Source organism: Rhagoletis zephyria, unplaced genomic scaffold (assembly GCF_001687245.7).
Source record: "Rhagoletis zephyria isolate East Lansing unplaced genomic scaffold, Rhagoletis_zephyria_1.1 Rzeph_scaffold_02512, whole genome shotgun sequence".
Lineage (NCBI taxonomy): Eukaryota > Metazoa > Arthropoda > Insecta > Diptera > Tephritidae > Rhagoletis > Rhagoletis zephyria.
This window is the reverse complement of record NW_016159596.1, coordinates 58,418-80,995: the sequence shown is the minus strand read 5'-3', so window position 1 is coordinate 80,995 and position 22,578 is coordinate 58,418. Positions and strand designations below refer to the sequence as shown.

The window sequence follows — 22,578 nt, the reverse complement described above, 5'->3', positions numbered from 1 at the left end:
TCAGACAGGGCGACTCCCTTTCATGTGACTTCTTTAATCTGATGTTGGAAAAGATAATAAGAGCTATAGAACTGAACCGCTCAGGAACAATTTTCTACAAGAGCGTGCAATTGCTGGCTTATGCCGATGACATCGANACTAAAAGGAGTTGCCTATACGCCGCTATGTCTGAATTTGGCATCCCCTCAAAACTCATACGGCTGTGTAAAATGACGTTGAACAATACCACCAGCTCCGTCAGAATTGGGAAAGACCTCTCCGAGCCGTTCGCCACAAAACGGGGTTTCAGACAGGGCGAATCCCTGTCATGTGACTTCTTTAATCTGATGTTGGAAAAGATAATAAGAGCTATAGAACTGAACCGCTCAGGAACAATTTTCTACAAGAGCGTGCAATTGCTGGCTTATGCCGATAACATCGACATCATCGGTAACAAAAATCGGGAAGTCTGTTCTGCCTTTTCCCAGTTTGATAAGGAAGCAAAGCGAATGGGTCTGGTGGTAAACGAGGACAAGACGAAGTATCTCCTGTCATCAAACAAACAGTCAGCACATTCGCGCTTTTGCACCCACGTCACTGTTGACATTAATAATTTCAAGAAAGTAGAGAATGTCGTTTACTTGGGAACCAGCATTAACACCGATAATAATGTCAGCATTGAAATCCAACGTAGAATCACTCTTGCCAACAAGTGCTACTTTGGACTGAGTAGGCAATTCAGGAGTAAAGTCCTCTCTCGACGTACGTTATGCAAGGAACTTGTAAAAAACAAAAATTACCCGCACTACTATTGTGATGAGCTAATTAAGCCAGCAACATTTTGATAAATTTTGGCTATTTTGCTTTCATGAGTATGCAGTTTAATAACCCATTAAATTCTAGGGTAATAATGTGCAAGTCTTAAGTTGCTAAAAAATATTAAACTGCATACTCAAAAAAAGTCTAAAAAATCCGAGTAAAAAGTTGAAAATCTAGCTGAAACTTTGCAGATATTTCATAATTTTTAGAAATCTGGATTTATGTGGCGTTAGTTATATAATGAGCTAGACTTTTATGGAAAAATAATAAACATTAAATAAACAAAAGAAAAGTAGCTAAAATTTATCAAAATGTTGCTGGCTTAATTAGCTGATCACAAGTGTAATTCATACAACCAAGAAATGTTAAATGATCTCACCGCTGTGCCTAAGACTGTATCTGCATTTATTTATTTCTTGTTTGTTTTAAAATGTACAAAGTACATATATGTATGTATCTAAATGTTTTGTATTCGAAACATTTAATCTTAAATAAATGAATTGTATGCTTTCAGAATGCTTTTTTGTAATTGAAATTTATTTGGTACGTGGTAAACGATTTCGGTCGGATTTGGGAAGAAAATTGTTAGGGGAAAAAATTGTTAGCGGCAACGCTGCTCGAAATCTTTCTAGGAAATCTTATTAAAAAGTGCGAAATTTTTACCTAAGTTTGTTAAATTTTTAAAGAAATTAAAGAAATTAAATAACAAAACAAAACGATTAAACCTTGTCAATATGATGTGCGCTTATAATTATGACACGGAGTGTATATGTACTAACATATCGACGATGTTTTTGCAATACCGCCTACCAAGGCAATGCATTCAAAGAATAAACCTCCTTTTCGCTCTCCTGTAAAATTTGAGTGCCGTAAGATAGGCGGTTTTGCAATTGGGCGATGGGCGGTTTTGCAAAAACATCGACGATATGTATTTACCTTTCTTGATTTTTTCTTTCTTCATACACTTGTTTAACATTCTCTCACCTTACTCATCTTACGTTTTGTTGTTGTTTGCTTTAAGAGAAAAGATTTGCAGCATAGGGTCCGATGCCTCCTTGCGCTAATTTTGGATGATGCCCATTGAATTCTAGTACAAGTACAAAGAAGAAATGGCTAAAAATAACGGTTGATTTTTTTAAACTTTTTCTGTCCAGGATGTTTTCGTTTTCTCCCATCTAAAAATAGATTGTGTGTATTCGTTATAGGAAGCAAATGGGAGAAGGAAAAAATTAAAAAAAAAACCGTAAAGATTCTGAGTATAATAGAATCTTTCTAGGAAATCTAGGTTTTGTTAAAGAATGAACTATATTTTTATAAGAAAATAACCAAAATTAAATAACAAAAATAACATGTTAAAACTTATCAAAATGTGGTGCATCTATAATGATTTCGACCACTGTACATACATATTTTCAATTCTCATTCGTGAGCTAAATATGTATGTACTTACATATTTTTCACTTTTTATCATGTTATTAAAATGCTAGCTGTCCAATTTATTGAATAACATTTAATATAATGTTTACCAACAACATGTCAATAAATAAGTAAATATTTTTATATAATCACATGTTTTTAAATGTCGGTTGTTTTCATGAGCCGAATGGTGGTATGGAGCAAAAACTATTTGAGTCGACTAGAGTAAGACGATAACATGAAACAAACTAAAAATATTTGTACATACATATGTATGCATGTATATTAATATTTTTACATAATTTAAATAGGGCGCACACCAGGTATTCAACGTAGGTCTTGATGAATGCCTGGGGTCTTGAAATTTGTTTAATGGTTTCTAAGTGGAATGATGTTTTCTATGAATTGAACATACATACATATATACAGTGAATCAAATAAATGACCACGTCTTGATTTTTTTAAATATTCGTAATATTTTTCAAACAATTTTTTTTATTTTTTATAAAAATATCGTTCAAGCTTTAACCAAAACCATATAAGTCACAGTTTAAAACTTTATACAAAATTTAGGAAAATTCAACAAATTTTCATCAAAATTTCACTTTTTTGTCTGAATTTTTAGTCCATTTTTGGGTATGCAGTTTTATAGCCCACACAATGTTACTCTAATGAAGTGCAAGTTTCAAACCGCTAAAAAAAAAAATCCAGATGATTTTTGAGATTTTTTTTTTGTGACGGATTTTTGCACTTTTTTCAACATAATCAAGAATTTCTTATTAAACAAAAGGCGGGAGAACGTTAGCAACAACATTTCAAAAAATCAACGCCAGTTTTTATAAATTGCACTTGTTATATAAAAACACCGCAAAAGCAGTCTCCAAAAAAAAATTCGCAAAAATCATGCCGATTGAACCTTGTACTTCATTAGACTAAAATTGTATGGGGCAGTAAAATGCGTAACCAAAAATTTTCTAAAGATTCAGACTAAAAAAGTGATCGCAAACGATCTTCAAAGGTGACAGAATTCAAAATTACACGTTTGACAGAAAATGCCAAAAACTATTTCGTTGCACATAGGGCAAAGGAGACTCTTTTTTTCAGCAAATGATAACAAAGCTTTTATCCAGCTTTTTCTGAAAGGTAAATAAAAGCTCTGTGTGCATTTTTAGTGCATAATTTCAAAAATGCTAAATTTTTAGTTGTGTCACTTGTGAAGATCGTGTGCGATATGCATATAGGTACATATGTACATACTTATAAATTATTTGGTACATATATGTACATATTGATATTGCCATGTCAATCATATAAACATACAAGATCAACTCGCCTTCTGCTCCCTTGTAGTAATTATGTAAATAATTAAATCTATATATTTTCCATTGGACAAGTTTGAATATGCCTCCAACGACAAAAATCCTGCCTATACCGACCGTTGCGCCTATAGGCAAAATATTTGTTGTTGATAAGGTTTATCCCATAGAGAACATTGAACCTCTACCGTAGAAGCTTACTTACTTAAAGGTAAATTTCCGGCCGACCATGGTCAGCACGTTTGAATAGCTTCACTGATAATCCCTTACACTTTCGGAGTTTGTTGTTTTCACGCTGGGAAATTGTTTTTTTTTTTTTTTTTTTTTTTTTTTTNAAAATAACATGCGATTAAATAATAAGCAGAGTGAATCCCAAACTTTAATATATGTATAGAGTTATCTACTTACATATATGTAGATTGCACATAATTTTTGATAGATAAATTCATTTGAATGCGAAAAGTAAAAGAGAAAACTCGACAATGAAAATGAATGGAACTTATCTGAGCTCTTAACTGCAGTTAATATATTTTGGTGGAAATGGGCTATTAGATGGCAAAAATACAGCATAAGTAATTACTATTAAGCAGTGCGCGTTTCTACTCCGCAGGGCCTGGGTTTAAGCCCTGGCCAAAGCAACATCGCAAAAAGATATAGAAAATAGGGTTTTTCTTAACAACGGTCGACCCTCGGCAGGCAATGGCAAACCCCCGAGTGTATTTCTGCCATAAAAAGCAGCTTCTCATAAAAATACAATCGCCGTTCGGAGTCGGCGTGAAACTGTAGGTCCCTCCCCATTTGTGACAACATCAAGGCGCACGCCACTAATCGGAGTAGAAGCTCGGCCAAACACTAACATATGTATGTGTATGCGCCAATCTATTACTATTATTATTATTATTTTTAAATCCGCTAAATCCGAATATGGGAGTCCATTGATTCTTCAAGGTCATCTAGATGTCATGCCAAGAACATCGCAAGGTTAAATTCAGAAGAATTGTGTTGAAAATTCAGTTTTATTCAATGATTTTTTTCTTGCTTGGCCTTCAAATGACCTCGAACCTGACGTAGTGGAGGCTATCAGACTTCGTATTCGTATTCAGGGCGTCGAATAACATAGGGATATAAAGGCTTGGTTCAATATGCAGAATTTTTTTTTTTTTTGTAAACCTGTGTAATCTAAGATTCATCGTTTTGTGTTTCAGAAGAAATGAGGAACATGTTGAATCAAATTTCTTGAACGTTTATTATTGATTTCAAAATGATTTAAATCTTTTATGGTAAAAAAATTAGATGTGAAAACAGCGGTTAAGGTTTGATCGAAAAAAATAAAAATACAAAAATAACGGTTATGTTTTGATCGAAAAAATTTAAATCTAATTTTAACGGTTTAATTATGATTTTTATTATAACGATCATAACCGTACGTACCCTGCCTAAAACTAAAAACCTCCATGCCTTTTTTGGCTGTTGGCCAGTGTAATGGATTCAAGTACCTTTGCGTTAATTTATTTATAACAACCACGTATACAAATTTATTGTCTCCAAAGTTCAAAACGACTTTAACCTTTGCGCTTTCTTGTTATTTGGCGATAGATTAACATTTAAAAATACTCCTAAATCAATTTGTTTGTGCATTATTATCAACACAAAAAAAAAGATTATTTAGCAAAACACATATATATATAAATATGTGCAACAACATACCACAAGCAGCGAATTATTAGTTTTCTTTATTTAGCTCAATGGCACAAAAATTGAATATGAATTTTCCTAAAGCTTGGCTATTAAAATAGTTATTGGTCTGTCTAAACGTAGCCTTATTATAGCGCAGCTAAAAAAAATGCCTTTTTTATTTTATTGTATGGGCACGATCCACCGGGCATGGATGAACCGCATAATTTTCTAGGGACAATCCAGTCGGCGAAGTGAGGAGCGATTCTAAATAATAATCCCTTCTATTTGGAAGCTGTTTTAGAAGATCAGACGAGAAGACGTATTTCCGAAGCAAGGAAAGTCAAATACTGGAAACAATCGCAGTGGGGCAAATAATTTAATATTTCGTGCGAATTCACCCTTTCTAAGGAATGTTGAATCAAATGGCCCATAAACTATGAATATTCAATACAAAAAAAAGATAGTAAAGAATTGAGAATGGGTAGGCCTCCCTCTCACGCTTCGAAAGATCAGAAACAACGGCTTAGAAAAAAATTCATTAATTTTTTACTAATTTTGCCGACCGGGACGCTGTACTCACTTACATATATTTATGTTTGTAACTACTACATAAATAAATAAGTAGTTACGAACGTAAGCAAGTATAATGTAAGTATAAAAATATTTGTTTTTTTTTGCAAATAATCTTTTAAGATAGGCTCAGTCAATGCTCCAATAAACCATGGGGGGGCAATTACGCAAACGTATGTGTGTTCATATGTAAAAATGTTGTTGTTTTGTTGCAAAAATTTAAACGCAGCCGCTTACGCATTTGAAAAATTATATGTACATACTTACAGACATATGCACCTAGAGACACATTGAGACCTAGAGGCAGATTGAATATTTATAATTTATAGATTAATAAAATATAAATACTTTTTGTTTTTTTTTCTAAACAGAAATCCTTTTGTTGTCGTTAACACATCCCCTTATCGATTTAAATTTTAATAATTTTATTGATCCTATTTTTCGATTTATTGCCGATTCAAAAACGCCCTATCTCAACATATTTTCAATAAATTTTTAATTGAGATAGGCCGTTTTTGAAACATCTTCTGAGATAGGGCTTTCTTCAAAAAAAAAAAACAATGAGATAGAGCTATTTTCAATTAAATTCTGAAATAGGGCGTTCTTGAAAATTTTTTTTGAGATAGGGTGTTTCCGAACGGGCTTCCGAGATAGGTCTATATTCCACTGCCATGAATACGGTACTTTATTTATTTTTTTTTTATTTCACTGTAAAGCTTATTAGCGATTGTGATTCTTCCGTGCGAGACTTTTCAAGGAGAGTTTGCTTGCTGCTCAGAAAGAAAAAATTCTGCAAAATCTCAGTCATATTCCAATTAGTTAATTCATAGAATAGTATGTAAAATATTGCCGGGGTATTAAATGTGGATCATATGTGTAGATATGTACATCTTATGGTTATTTTGCCAATCGATTTGCGTATGTGGCACATAATTGCAAGCAAAAGAAACCACAATAGAGATGTATGTATGTCTTTTTTTTACAATCATCCAATGATCTGTAATTAGATGATTTCGACGTCAGCACATTATCAATTCGGATTAACTTAGTAAACAACTAAACAACTGAAATGTAAATATAAACAAGATCTTTTTCCTATTATTGCAATAAAAGCAATTAATAAAGTACACTTAGAAATAACTCAATCAAATGGTTATTCAGCGCAAGAATTGATTTAAAGCTGAATTCGTCCTAGACTGAAGGTTTCTTAAGATTTTTACTAGATTATCAACTAATTGTCAATTAGCACTATGCATAAATATTTGCTTAAAAATTATTATTTTTCATAATTTTCAAAATGATTCGCTTCTCTAACACTGATACTGATTGAATTGTTTTGGTTTTGCAACAACCAGAAGAGGCCGAACCTCGGTTTCGAAAAAATTCCAGAAAAAATTGTCTGATGAAATTGAATATATTTAAAAACAAATAAGAACGACAATGACCAACATTTACCAAAACATAATAATTTTTTTTTTCTTCACAAGCAAACAAACTTATTTTCATATTAAGTGACTATGTATGTACATTAGGGTGGTCCAAAAAAAAGTTAAGTTGAAATTTTAATGCTCTCGCCCCCAAGGATTGTTCGGTATCGAAAAAATATACCCCTTTTTTTTATTTCGCTCAAATCGCTCAAAGTTGTCCATGTATTTTATACCAAACTGAAGTCTGTTTTGCTTCACCACGTCAGGATTTTTTCCTGGGTGTTCATGACCCCCAAACTCATGGGGGTAGGGTATTCCTGTGAAGAGTACATGACACTTTTTTTCTTTATGGGGCTGCGTTATTGATAGCTATAAAATAATTGTAGGCCAATTTACATACTATTCTGTACATTTTTTTTTATTTAAAAATAAATGTTTGCTTTAGGTTGGGTTTAGAGTTCCATACCCAGCTCCTTATCCTTATTCAAATGAGTTCAAATTTTTTTGTAACATTTTTTATGTAACAAAACTTAACTAAGAAAAAATTTAACTCCTTAAATAAGAGCCACTATAACGTATATATGTACATATGTACATGTACGAATATGTATATGTCAGCATTGTACAAAAACAACTTCACGTGTTGCCGATAAAGCCTCGATTCGCATGTCGAACGACCTGTTTAAAAACACAAATACCGAAGTGATAAGAAAAATGATGATGCAAAACACAATATAGGTAATACCAGCCGACTTGGGGGCAAAACCAATGGCTTTTAGTGGAAAAAAAATACATTTTCTAGGTTGTTTCTAAGTGATCATTTAACGCCGAATAGCAAAACAAAAACCTTCAGCTGACAATTTAAGTACTAATATGAACATAAGTTCCCTTGAAAATCAAACTGATCTTAATTTAACTCACTAAAGAATCCATATAGGTATATATAAATATGTACAGACAGTGCATAGCGTTGGTCACAGTGGAACTTTAGTTAAGAGTAACTGTACATACATATATCCCCAAATATATGCAAGTATGTATATAGTTGAAAAAAAAATCGACTATTTATTTTTTCTGAAAATTACACGCGAAATATTTTCGAGACAGTGAAAAAAGGCGCTTGTCAAAAGCACAGCCTTTAATATGTATTAAGATTCAGAAACATTTTTTTTACAATTTCGAACTTCTATAACTCGTTTTTAAGTCGATATATATTTTTGAAGATAATTGTAGGCTGTAAAGAAGTCCCTTAAGATTTTATAGACTACTATAAAATTGTGGACAAGATACGTCTTTTAGTTTGTGTTAAAAAAAATTGTCTACCGAACCCCAAGGAAATGCCTAGACGACCGGAGACTAAAAGTGTTTAAGGCGGCTGAGGCTGTAAGCATCTCAACTGAGTAGGTACATAACATATTACACATGACTATTTGGATATGAAAAATCTATCCGCGCGATGGGTGCCGCGCTTGCTGACACTCGACCATAAACGCCAGCGTAATCCGAACGAGTTTTTGTACGGTTTAGTAACCGCTGACGAAACATGGATCCACCAAAACACACCAGAGTCCAACAAGTAACAACCAAGAAGTAGACTAAGGAAGACCAAAGTTGGTCAGTCGGCCAATGTCGAAATCCTCCCCGCTGAGAAGTACGGGACATGGTCACAGTTTTTTGGAATGCGCACGGTGTCATTCACATCGATTACCTTGGAAAGGGCAAAGCGATCACTGGCGAGTTTTATTCAAAGTTTTTTGGACATATTCGATATTAACTTGAAGCAAAAACTACCAAATTTGGTCAAGAAAAAACGCTGTTCTATCAAGACAGGCGTGTGTAGTTACCAATAAAAATAAAAAAAAAACGATCTACCATCCACCGTATTCACCAGATTTAGCCCCCAGCGACTACTATTTCACGCTTTCAGACTCAATGAAATGGCTGGGCGTTAAGAGACTTAGCTCGAATGAAGAAGTCTTTACTGAAACTAACGTTTATTTTTAGGCCCTTGAGAGGCCCTATTATTTCCAAGGATTTAAAAATTGGAAAAAGGGTGGACTCCCTCCCCTCGCCACCCTCGCCCTCGTTTGTAGACAGGTTAACCGGTACGATCCCTAAAAAAAAAAAATTGATGGCCTACTTTGCCTTTTGAAACCGCTTGGTTGAAAAATAGCGTCTTTCTAAGATTCTGAGAAGAAAAGTTTTAAAAATTGTCCCCCTTCATTATGTTTCTTTACAAACTTGGAGTACAGTACGTCGTATGTAGGTGTTAATTTTTAACCGACTTCCAAAAAAGGAGGAGGTTATCAGTTCGTCGGAATATATTTTTTTTTTTTTTATGTATGTCACCGCATAACTTTGGACCACGTCAACCGATTTCGATAATTCTTTTTGCATCGGAAAGGTAGTGTCTCAGAGGTGGTCCCATACTAATCTGGTTGAGATCCGATCAGTGGATCATGAGATATATATATATATTTTTTTTTTTTATATGGGAGTTGAAGTCGGTTTTTTTTGCTAAAAATTACTTGTGTTTTTCTACGAAGCCAATGCTCTTTTACACCTACTTCCCCAGGCTAACGATATTGAGGAGACGCAAATGAAATTAATACTCAACACTTCCGTTTCCTCTTTGTTAGATTCATCGGTGGTTTCTATTCTGATTACTAATTTCAATTACCAGTCAAGGAAAACGTGCCATTACAAATATTAAGTGGAAAATTAATTGTTGATTGCGTTGCCAATAGAAATGCTCCAATATCTCTTTTTACATAGTAAATGCAATTCGGAGTCGGAGCTACATATGTATATGTATGTATATGTACATATGCAGATGCATAGCTGCACAAATAGTAAGTATGTACGATTATATTTACTGATATATTTACAATATGCCACTGTTTTCTATCGTAGCTGCATTAAGTAGTTATTTTAAATAAATATGTACATTAGGGTGGTCCTTAAAAAATCAAAAGAGCGATTTTTTCATTCTTTTTTGTCAACTCATACCCACAATCGATACTAGCATAGTCGAAGATATCAGATACAAATTTTGGTCCCGATTGGAGTCGGTTAAAACGTATTCATAGGGTAATCTGAATTTTGAACCACTATGCGCCACGCCTTAACCGAATGCAATCTGGGCCAAAATTTATATGTGATATCTTCGACTATAGTAGCATCGACGTAGGGGTTGAGGCTTAGGGGAAATCTGATGTAAAAATGTTCTTCCTACATTTAAGGACCACGCTGATGTACATAGATATGCATGTATGTTTGTCTGTACCGAATGTATGGAATTGTTTCAGTATTATTTTGATAAGATTCCCGCTGCATCTATCTCTCAGTCATTCACCCGTACCGCACTCACCCAATAGCGCTTGGTTGTGCCACCAAGCCTTCGCTCAGGGTCCGGACTTTGATCCGATCGGAGTAGATTTACTCCGATTTATATTTTAAATTTAAATTGTAGTTGGCTTAACGAAATGAAATAGTGGAAACAAGCAACAAGAATTCACAAGGTGAACTTAGCGCAGAGCGTAGGCAACTGACTGAGTCAGTGGGATCGTCGGTTCGAATCCTACTGAAAGAAGTCTGATGAGGAAATGTGGTGATTTCCGAAATAGCTATCACTTCTACCATTTTTTTTTTCAAATTATTGTTGATTTTCCACAATAAGCTTTTCATTAAAAGCGGCCTTAAGCTCAATTAAAATTGTCGAATTAAATTTTAAATTTTTATTTTTTTCCATTCACATTAGGAATATATTAGAAAATAATATGGTAACTTCTTAAATTTTTCCTCAATAATTTCTGTGGCATCCACCAGGTGTTGCACAGCAAGGTGTAAAGTGTGAAATTGTCTGTTTTACTCTTTATCATTCCCTGCGAAATCACTTTTAATATCCCAAAGCAGAGGATTGATTAAGGATCTTGAAAAACGTTTGGGGAATTTGGCAGAGTATACGCTGACGTTAGCTATTTTACCACACAGGGGTGCTGCTGCCGAAAGAAAAATTTCAGAGATGAATCTCATTAAAAATAAATACCGGAACAGGCTTAATGTCGAAACAGACTGATAATTTACCTTTTTTTTAAACATAGTAAATTTTTTTGAGGGAAAGTTCGATTGGAATACTATGTTAACACCGTATGATAAACCTTAAGCAAATGTTTTTCCTTAAAATTTCAGGCTTTTTACTCGATTTGTTCAAATAAATTTAAGTCATTTTAAGAAAAAGCCATTGCTTTGTTTTTATGCATGCGGCTCAATGTGTGATGAATTGAAAAACTACCTGTAATATACATATGCAATGTGTAAGTATAGAAAAAATGTGCCGAACTGAAAAAATACCTAAAGATGTTACAATTTTTCCTTACGCTATATATAAAAAAAAATATTAATCTACTCCGAAAATCTCAATTTTACTCCGATTCCTCGAGTCACTTACTCCCGAACCGAGTTTCAGTAGTCCGAACGCTGCCTTCGCTGCATCAAAAACATACATATTTATATAGGTATGTTAAAATGTATAGCAATATAATGCGATTATTACATCAGAGAATGGTATTTTTCCATTTGGAAAGTTAACATACAGAAATGTGTATGTATGTATGTAAATAAACACAGTTACGGATGAAATGCAAAAAAAAAATATAATAATAATAATAACATATGTTTTGAAGCTCTCAATTGGCGGGGCGTCTCTGCAAACTTATGGTGTGCGACTTGATATTGGTACGGAAATGAAGGCACTAAGGTATGGATTTGCGCCTTCTCCGAACGGGGAACTGTTTGGTATGGGAAGCTTTTTTGGAAGTGTATTTGAATTTTTGCCATTACCTGTCGAGAGGCGTCAGATATTAAAAAAAGTTTTGTCTTTGATTCGAAACAGGCATCGAATTATGACCGGCTGAGTTAATAGATGAATTTTACGAACTAAACTCAAAATTCTTCAGTTTACATGTTCTTGTTAGTGTAAACACGACCTAAACGGTCAACATTTTAAAATTGTTCTTAAACTTAATTTTGAAAAAAACGCTTAATTGTGTCATTTTTAAAATTTTTGTACATTTTTTTAGACAACTAATAACTTAAAAATGGTGGTTCGAAATAAGAAAATAAAACACAGTAACTGCAAAAAACCATTTCCAATATTTCACTCACAGATAAAGACTTTGACCATTTCCTATGCAACTGTCGTGTTTTTTTTGCAAAAACACAAGATACCGTTATTTGATTTGATATTCTCTTTATTAAATGACAGTGCTTGTCAAAAATTTATTTTTGTATGTAAGTACGAATAATAACTTTTTGCCACAAAAACAGATCAAACTGCCCATAGTGCCTTGGTAGAATTATACCATTATTTCGTCAAGAATTAGACCATAAAAAGAATGGCCAGATAATGAAAGAGGAGAAAGGAAATACGCATTTTCAAGAAAAAAGGAGGGGCCGAAAAACGTGAGTACGAGGTGCTTGTGATGCTGACTGGGAGGAATGCTGCCGAAAAACTCTATCAGAAAATAAGACAACAATCAAGTCATTTCAAGAGCTGTTTCAAAAAGTCTGATGCCTGCAAGAACGACGATGGAATACACGTTCGGATTACATTACATTTGATATATGAGCGAAAAACTTCGCAACGTTTTTGAAAAACGACGAGAAGAACCGAACATAATGTATAGAGACAATGCTCAAGTTCTTACACTCGACCAAGCGAAGTAATGACGGAGGTAATGTGGCTTATAAGCAACAAAGCTATCTCTATAGTCGATGGCTGAACAGTTGAAAGCCGGCGGCAAAGGGAGCACGTACCCGCGCGAAAATTGGAATCTCAGTGTACTTAGCCCAATACACTAGGGAGGAGATCCTGCTGTTTGTGAAGCCCTTTAACTTGGAGCTTACTGTTGTGGCTTAGACCTGACCAGTCCGCCATTGAGCCTCTTTTCACAGTGCATCAAATCCTGGAAAAGACATTCAGCCTCATTGCGTAAGTGGTAAATTAGGCTAAATTGTACAACTCGACAACATTGGCATTGTCTACTGTCGTCCTGAAATAAGTAAAGGACGAAAATCGTCGAAAGCTATAGTTATACGCATATACATATGCAGTGCTGCAAAATTTTTCCGTTTTAATTCACTAGTCGAGTCTAAATTTTAGGCAATTTGCATGGAATAATATGTGTTATACCTCCAGCAAAAAAAAAATAAATATCAAAAATTAACGCGATTTTTAGCAAATTCAAACTGTCACTTTATTATACTAGATTTTAATAAGCTATAAAACTGCATCCCAAAAATTAATTTAGAAATTCTATTTATTCTAGAAATTCAAAATAAAATGCTTGGAATTGGGATGTAGAGTTTGTGGAATTTTTATAATTTTTTTACGAAGTCTGAAATTTGGATTTATATGGTACTTGTTAGATAAAGAGCTATACTTTTATTTGAAAATAGTGAACATTAAACAAACAAAAGATAAATAGTCAAAACTATTCAAAATATTGAGGTGCTATCGTTTTGTTGCGGGCCGTAGATCTATGTAAGTATAAATTCAAAAGGTAACTCACCTCGTTCGTTGATGTCACCGCTGCACCTTCCAAGACCGAAGCCCGTCATAACCATTCCAGCGGCTGCGCGACTGATGGCGGTGAAACCGATTTGTGTTTGGCCAGGTAAGTACATATACAAGCCTGGTTTTTTGCTCATTCCGCTCGAGGCTGAAAGTAGTGGTGTATTCGGCACTGAACTATGACAGAAACAATATTTTTTTAGTTTGGTGCTTGAAAGGATATAGGCCCTCGGTTAACCTCTAGTAGCCCTACTTACCAGTGTGTGCTCTGCCGATATCTGCTGCTGCTTTTGATGAGAGTTGGAGTAGTCATGGATGTTGATTTGCAGGACGCGCTCTATGTAAGTGAAATCGACCCCCAGCGAGGATATTGATGTGCCGCATCCACCAGCCAGGTCATTCATCGGATTGGCCTGGTTGGATTTCTCGTTCATCACCTCCTCGTTGTTGGCTTCTTCCGGCTCAACTTCTGTCGCCATGCTACTTGGTCGCTACACCCTAATTTTGACGGTGTCGAAACCGTACTGAATGATACCGCCTGTCTCCGCCAGAAGTGGCAGAGACTCCTTGTTGAGCATCAGGACCAACCGACGCGTCACTTTGGTGCTGGGCTCAAGCCGCAGCACCCTCCAGTTGTGAACAGGTAATTCGGGATTACATATCCTTATAAGCTCGAGCACTCTCTCAGGCTCAGACGGTTTTGCCGGTATCCACGCAGTTGCCCTGGGCATGGACGGAATGTCCTTGTAGTCAATAGCCCGTAGCACTGCTTTGGGGTAGACCTCACCCACTCTGGAAATTGCTATCTTGTACAGATCCGCAGATCTCTCATCGTCACACGCGACGATTTTGATGTTACCTCGGAGCCAACCAACTTCCCCGCATGCTGGAGCCGGTCCGGGATAATCTCGAAACACGCTAAGGGCAACACCCGACATTTCCGCCTTTACGCATTTCCAATGCTCCCTGAGTTGCGCGCCCTGGTTCTCGTCCAAGACACCCAGGAGGAATTTGGTTTTTGCTAATTCAGTAAATGAGGGACCTTGCATTTTTTTCACTGTCTTTGGTATGTTCTGTGCAACCTCGATTGATTTTTTGCGCTTTCCGGCGGTCTGTGGCTTTCTGTGCACAGGCAGATGATAGTCGGGCACTATTGTCATTGCCCACTGGATTTCGGCGCGGATCTCTTCTACGTGACAGGGCAGCGCCCTGCTACACAAATCCGGCGTCAATGCGGACCTCCTTAGAATTTTCATGGCAGCTCTTTTATGCCTAGCGAAGACTGCGTTCGGAGATGGCCTATCTTCAGGCTTCGTTAAAGCCGTGGGTGTAGGAAGAGAAGCGGTCTGCATATCAGCTTCGGCGCCTCCCAAAGTTGCAAGCTGCAAGCCAGGTTTGTCTCCGCTTGTGTCAGACAAATCCCGCATCGGTTCCCCAGCCTTATTCCCCTGCGATTTCATTGATACCCCGGGCTTCGGCATCGCCAGACTCTTACGTTCGCTACTGGTGTTAGCCACACCATGGCTGGTAGAGGGTACCTGCATTGCGTGGACCTCATCGTATGTAGGCGGCTGCTCTTCCGACGTTTTAAGAGTGTCGGTCTCATTATTTGTAGTTTTTGTTTGTAGTGTTTTATTGTTTGTTGTTTTGGAATCGTTCATAAGTCCCACGAGTAGCGGAGAAAGGGGTTCGTCCACCCCGGGCAGAGATCCGCAGTACCCAGGGTAAGGCCAACGCTTACAACCGGGTGCGGCCTGGTTCCCAGAGGGCTCCGTTAGCGACTGGGCTATTTAGGGGCTCCCAGCCAGGCTGATCCTCAGTACGGAAACGCGTAACGCCTTGATCCAGCCCCTACCTCTAGACCACGATCAAAAACCATTTCCGTATGACATAGCGATCAAAATACGCATAAGCACACAGCACTGATCCCTGATCTTAGCTGGACACCTTCCCGACATCGTACGGGAATGCTCTGTAGTGCCCATTACCAGCCGGCACCCTCGCGGAGGGTTCGGTCTGAGGATTTTCGCCGACCATAAAGACCACAAATTGTCCCATTCACTACATGTTTTTTGGAAAAGAGAATGAAACCTGAGCCGCCCAGAGTTATAAATTCATTGTCAACATATCAACGCGATTTCAGTGGATCTATCGGCAACGCAGTTGGACCCCGCCATTACCAATTACTTTTAGCCAAGTTGAAGAATAACCAACATGTACATATTTTTCGTTATTTTTTCCTTATTTACTTTTATTCATATATTTGGACTTATTTACTTAACTTGGGAATACATGTAATGATTAAGAATTTTTTAATATTTTAGTACTCTTACATACATACATATTTCTACATTTATAATTTTGTGTACGCGTATGTTTTTTTGCTTAATATACCGATTTATGGATTTATAATAAAGTTCATGCGTAGTCTTTCTTAAAATGAAGAAAAAATAAATAACTCAATGGTTGGATGTTTCCTTACCAAAAAAAAGGCTTGGTCAACTTAAAGTTACTTTCCAAAGCCGACTCTCGCATTGACTAATTATGTTTACCGTAATTGTTTTTTATAAAATTCTAATAGCATAGGCAGACGGCAACGTTAATCCGGATTTGCGGGATAAGCAAGCCGCGATGTCACGGGTTTGCATCCCACGATCAGCAATTATTATTTTTTTTTTTTTTAGTTTCATCAATCAGATATTTGCCGCATTTATGTTTCATATTTAATTACAGTTGCTTTGGACTTTTTTGATAAAATTATATAATAAAATAAAAAATTTATCGAAATTAAATATTAATGCCAAATAAAAGAAAATAAAACAAAATATAATAAAAATAAATAAAAAAATAAAAATAAATAAATAAATAATAAAAAATCGATCGAACTTGGCTCCACTGACGCTACGTGCACTTTATTTGTTTACTTAACAGTGGGTCATACGTGTGACAATGCTATATATTACGAAAAGGCTGTTGAGAAATTTCAGAAAGCAGTTGCTTGAAAATTAACAGCTTGCAATATTTTATTCCGTGCTTTTATATTTTCCAAAATTTAATTGCACAAAAATTTTCTGAAATCTTTCTCGATGATAATAATGCTGGTAAACTAGTCGCATTTCAAGTCACTAAATTTGAGATTATATGCAAATTAGTGACTCTTTTTGAGGCTTCAAAAAAGTTGGGTATTCAGTAAGAGAAAGTCTCATAAAATTCACCAAAAACGTGTGACAGGACAGTCAGCTGATAGCATAAATTTACAGTGGTCAAAGAAATTATAGCCGCACCACATATTGACAACCTGTTCTTAGCAAGCTGGCAAATTAGTGGCCTTTTTTTGAGACTAGAGACGTGAGACAGCTTACTCGTACCAAATAGTCTCAAAGTCTCTTTAGTGACTAGATATTGATTACTAAATACCGGCATATTTCTCTTGGTTATAATAAACTTTTTTTTCAGTATCAATGATTAATTTATTTTTAATAGCAAAACAATTAAATTCCGAAAAATAATAAGTTACAAGCATTCTTGATATTTTGTTCAAAATTACCCTCTATTATTTCTCACAAATCCGCGATCAGTGTTGCCACTTTAATGGTTTGACAAAATTTGCAGCAAAATTAAATAAAGCTACTTGAAATATATTTTCGAAATCGATTTGCGCTCTTTCAGTTGCAGTCACACCTTGCAAATTTTATTTCTGAAATTGATTTCCGAAGAGTGAGAAAAGGGTTTTCTGGCTGTACACACATGGAAATGATTTTTTTCTTTCTCAATTCAACAGTGAATAGAGTGGAAAAGTTGGAAATATGGCCACGTCTAACATGCTCTTTACTTGTTTGCTTCGTTTATATTTCATTTACAACAAAAAACAGCTGGCCATTTTGATCAGTGTTGTCAACGGACATGCCCCTGATCCACATTAATTTTGATAATTAGCTCTAGGACTTTATCCGCGTGAACTGCATTTAATTCCCGAGATAATTCCGAATTAACGAGTTGATTCGGATCAACGCTGTCGTCTGTCTATGCTTAAACACACACACACATATTAAATTTCAATTTACGAGTATATAAACAATTATATATCTGTGGCATTTAGATAACACCACTTAAATGGCTTTACAAAGTTGGACTTTGCATTAAAAAAAATTATAAGTCCGTGAGTAGCAGGTACTCATGAAATTTACACCCATATTGCGAGTGTCGACTAGTAGTAGATAAACGACTGTTAGTCGATTATCGATTATCCGTCGTATTTTCATAGTCGTTTTCTCGTTCAATAATTGCATGTAAATAGTTAATAGTCGCTCAACCTTCTACAAACAAACAGTTGTAGAAAAATGAGCGATAAAAAACTATTCACAGTCGCTTATTGAACGAGAAATCGACATGCAAAATACCATGGAAAAGCGATAATCGAATAAGAGTCGTTTATCTACTACTAGTCGACATTGGCAATACGGGTGCTAAAGTGTAAACATCTGTGTGCCGAAAAAATATCGAAAAAAATCATGAACTAAGTAGAACCGAACTAGTTTTGAATTGATCCTGAGAAAGTATCGAAATGGTGCCGAGTCCAGAACTCGTCCCAAAATAATCCCAAATTTTCCCCGAAATGGGCCCTAAAAGGTCCCAAATTATATCAATAAGCAGTGTTGTTAGAACAGCTGATTAGATGTGTGTCTTCATTTGTACTACTTCTGGATCCGCTTTGGTTTACACATAATAGTTTATTGCCTTTACCAGGAGTAAAGACGTTCACACATCAAAAACCCAGTTGAAAATAATTTCAGTCGATTTTTTCTAAATTTCAGCCTTGCTTTTTATCAATACACTACAGTAGTGCGCATTCCAAAAACGAATGCTACGAAAAGTTGCAGACGGTTACTAGAACCACTTGCAACAGCAGTAAACACAGTCTGTTTCTACAGAAAAAATTACAGATTTTCTGCTGGGGTAACAAAAATCTTACCCATACCGAGAGTAAAGATGTTTACACATCAATAATTCTATAATTTTATAATTGTTCAACCCTAAATAAGTTGTTTTATCAAAATGCCGCAGATATGCATATGTATGTATGTGTGTATAATATACATTGTATATAAACAAGGGATGTTAAGTTTTTCGCCTTTTACGATCCCGGAATTTTCGGGATGTCGTTACCACAATAACGGGATCCGGGGACTAACATTCCTAGTGTATACATACAGTGACTCAAACAAATGACCACGTGTTGATTTTCTATTAATATTCGTAGTGTTTTTCAAAAAAAATTTCGTCTAACCAAAACCGGGTAAATTACAGTTTCAGTTTTTATATAAAAATAACAATAAAATAATTTAGCTCGACATTTTGTATAAAGTTTGTAACTGCGTTGGTTAAAGCATAGACGATATTTTTATATTAAAATTACAAAAAAAAGCTAGAAAAATATTACGAATATTAAAAAAAAAAAAACACGTGGTCATTTGTGTGAGTCACAAACATACATAGGTATTTGTTGTTGTTGTTGTTGTTGTTGTTGTTGTTGTTGTTGTTGTTTGGAAGGGTTTAAAAACGCATGATGTATCTTTTAAGGCGTACGTACGCCTTTCGAGTGGCTTAAAATAAGCGAATTTTTCACACATTTCAAACGTTTGCAAATTTTAAAATTTTAATTTTAGTGCTTTACCTTTCATTATTTATAGCTGTATGAAATGTGTATTGACTAGATTTTCAATTATTTATTATATTTTTACTGCTAGTAACTTTACTAAGTATGTATGTATGTATGTATGTTTATTTCTGATATCATAATTATAATATGTATGATTGCAACAAAAATTCTGTTTAACTTCAAATTTAAGGCTAATTAAACTTAGTGAAATATGTATATTTATTTTCATATGGCAGGCTAAAAGTTGAAACTGACACAAAAAGTTAACATACAAATATTTATATGTAAGTAGATAGATAAACACATATGTATGTACATATGTAAATGATAACAGGCAAAAGTGCTTGTCTATTAAAAAAATAGTTAAAGCTGAAGAGTTAAATGAAATTTTTTTAATACAGCAGTACTTAGATATTCCTTTGTTATAGAAAATATGGGCTTAGACCATTCAATCTCATTCATACATCAAAAAAAAAACAAAAAAAAAACAACTAAAAATTCGAACTTTATTGTACGAAAATTTAATGGGCTACAAAACTACATACTCAAAGAAATTGTGAAAAATGTGTTTAAAAAGTTCAAAATTTAAATACAACTTTGCAATTTAAAAACTAAGCCGCTAAACGAATTTTTAGTAGTTTTTTTGCAACAAATTTGAATTCCTCGATTGAAAATCTACAAGAAAAGTAGATAAAACCAAAAACCAAATCTTTTTTGTTGGAGCCAGCAAGCAAAGTATTATTTTTTTGTTTTGAAGGTTAATTTGTCAATCAAATTTTTTGGGGGGTTTGTATAATGATTATAGAGATAGCGATGGACGTAAGAAACGTATATTTTTTTAAGTTCATTACAAGCTCTTTTTGGGTAAAAATAAAACAAAAAATTAAAATGTTTTACTTTTTTTTTTTTTTTGTCAATGTTATTGTGGCTTGTTAACATTTTATTTTTAATATTTTTATTGAGCTTTGTACCACGATTGTTTATTAGGAAAAATTGAAAAAGCAACAAAGTCTAAGCGGTAGAAGTTATAGCACTATTTCGGAGATCACCACATCTCCTCATCAGACTTCTTTTTNCAACTACTATCAAGTGCAGCTGATTTGCCGCTATTTAAACTCGACAGCGTGGTTGTTGTTGTCAATTCTATACATCCATTTGCAAACATGTCTCGAAAAATATTTGTTAGAGAGCACAAAAATTCCATCTTCAAAAGTGACACAACTCAAAATTTTGCATTTTTGAAATTATGCACCAAAACTGTACAGAGAGCTTGTATTTACCTTTCAGCAAAAGCTGGAGCAAATTTTTGTTATAATTTGTTAAAAAAAAACCATACGAATAGCATTTTTCGCATTTTTCGATATATGTAATTAATTCAGTACTCATGAAAAAATTTCTCATACCACTTGTTTCTTAAGGTGTATATAAATATTAGAGTACTGGAGCTTGGTAGCAAGTGATAAAAAATCAATTTTATATTCAGGGAGAATAGAAAATTGGGGTATGGCACCTCTTACACAAACTGAATTTTTCATATTGTGTAGGGAGATATATGAAATATATCCTAAATACACCCAAGGAAAAAATTGGGGGTTATTTGATATGGTTCCGGTGTCTTTCCCATACTAGTGAAATTTTCATACAGCAAATCGCTGGCAGTAATTGAAGTAGGGTACTGGAATTTATTGTGGAGATTTAACGAGATTCGAAATTGATGAAAAAGGAGTGTGGCAACTCCGATATAATCTAAAATTCTTATCATGCAAATGTACCTCTGGAAGCATTTAGCGAATGAAGAGTTGGAAATATTGCAACCCGGGCGTGACACCGCCCTGGAATAATTTTAAGCTAAACTTTGAAGGATTTGTAGCTTTCATATTACCGACACAAAGTCTACGGTGGCACGATTTTTTACGTCCAAAATTTTAAACACCCTAAATAACTTAAAATTAAAGCAAAAATATAGTAGCGGTATTCACTTAAACGAGTAAAAACCTCGTCATCAAGTTAACCTGATAAAACTTACTTTATTTTCTATGGAAAACCGGTGCATTTACGATATTTACATGGTTACGAGACATTTAAGCATTTACACGAATATCCATAGTATTTTAAAATTATTTTAAATATTTGTATTCAAATTTGGGATAAAACTATCGGTTATACGCTAGTAAAAACTAAAAAGTAAAATATTTAAAAGATAATTACGTAAACTAGAGAATCATACTTGCATAGGGTCTAGTATATGGTATACATTGCTCGTCATTTGAACAGCGCACCATTTTAATCCTTAGTATTTACAGTTTTCCTTTTGTTTATTTATATTCATTATTTTTTTTATAAAAATATTGCATATTATAGGTGTAAATACCATTAAAAAATTTTATACAAATTAAAAAAAAAACAACAAAGGGGTGCGCTATCCTAATGATCTGCATTGAATAAGTTAATAATATTTTTGGGAAAATTTCGGACATGCAGTTTCGTAGAAAATTCAATTTTAAAATCAGCATTGATTTTTAACAGTTTATTTGTTTCAGAGCTGCTCATTTTCTTCTCCATAGTCGAGAATGCTTTGTAAATTTTTCTAAAAAATCTATTAACTTATTCACTAAAGGTCATTAGGATAGCGCACCCATTTGTTGACATTTTTTTATAAATTTGTATATAATTTTAAAATCGGATTCACACGTACAATGTGCTATATTGTTATAAAAGAATAATGAATATTACATAAAGAAAAGGAAACCTGAATTACTACGTATTAAAAGGGTGCGCTTTTCAAATGACGAGGAGTGTAGCTCTGGTACCAAAGGATACGAAATATTTTGGCTAGGACATTGGTAGAAGTGTTCAGAAGTAATAAAGATCAAAAGGGTCAAATTTCGGAAAAATTTCGTGATCGTTGTATTTTTGCATGAAGCTTCCTGTTATGGTTTTAGACAGCATACAAAAAGTCACCATTGATCAACGATATGTGGCTTAGAATAACAAAAGTAAGCCTTTTTCCGTAGTAAAATGTCACTACACTTCGCTCTATAATTTACCATGTAAACACAGTTTTCTTCTGCAGCGCTCTCAGCGTGAAACGCCAGTTCAACAATGTGAGTAAAGAGACCGCGTGTCTCATATTCAACACCA

At 34.6% G+C, this 22,578-nt stretch overlaps 1 protein-coding gene across 4 annotated transcripts; it reads right to left on the bottom strand.

Moving 5' to 3' along the window:
• Positions 1-1,785: 1,785 nt before the first annotated feature.
• On the bottom strand, positions 1,786-15,800 carry LOC108367040 (uncharacterized). Of its 4 annotated transcripts, none has more exons than XM_017621563.1 (3): positions 14,036-15,800; positions 13,777-13,955; positions 1,786-1,885 (listed from the first exon to the last, which is right to left on the bottom strand). In XM_017621563.1, exons 1-3 carry the CDS (start codon positions 14,089-14,091, stop codon positions 1,815-1,817), a joined length of 306 nt encoding a protein of 101 aa, XP_017477052.1. In that variant the 5' UTR covers positions 14,092-15,800; the 3' UTR covers positions 1,786-1,814. The 4 variants fall into 4 exon arrangements, 1 of the variants encoding a protein (XP_017477052.1); XR_001848193.1 differs by having other exon boundaries at positions 1,800-1,885; positions 13,777-13,926; XR_001848191.1 differs by having other exon boundaries at positions 1,802-1,885.
• Positions 15,801-22,578: the final 6,778 nt, after the last annotated feature.

What these genes read in the sequence shown, in the direction of transcription:
- LOC108367040 (XM_017621563.1), bottom strand. Translation starts at nt 14,091, where the DNA reads ATGACTACTCCAACTCTCATCAAAAGCAGCAGCAGATATCGGCAGAGC. An exon ending in TATCGGCAGAGCACACACTG is followed by an intron (nt 13,956 to 14,035) that starts GTAAGTAGGGCT and finishes TTTCTGTCATAG; the next exon opens with TTCAGTGCCGAATACACCAC. An exon ending in CGGTGACATCAACGAACGAG is followed by an intron (nt 1,886 to 13,776) that starts GTGAGTTACCTT and finishes TACTTGTACTAG; the next exon opens with AATTCAATGGGCATCATCCA.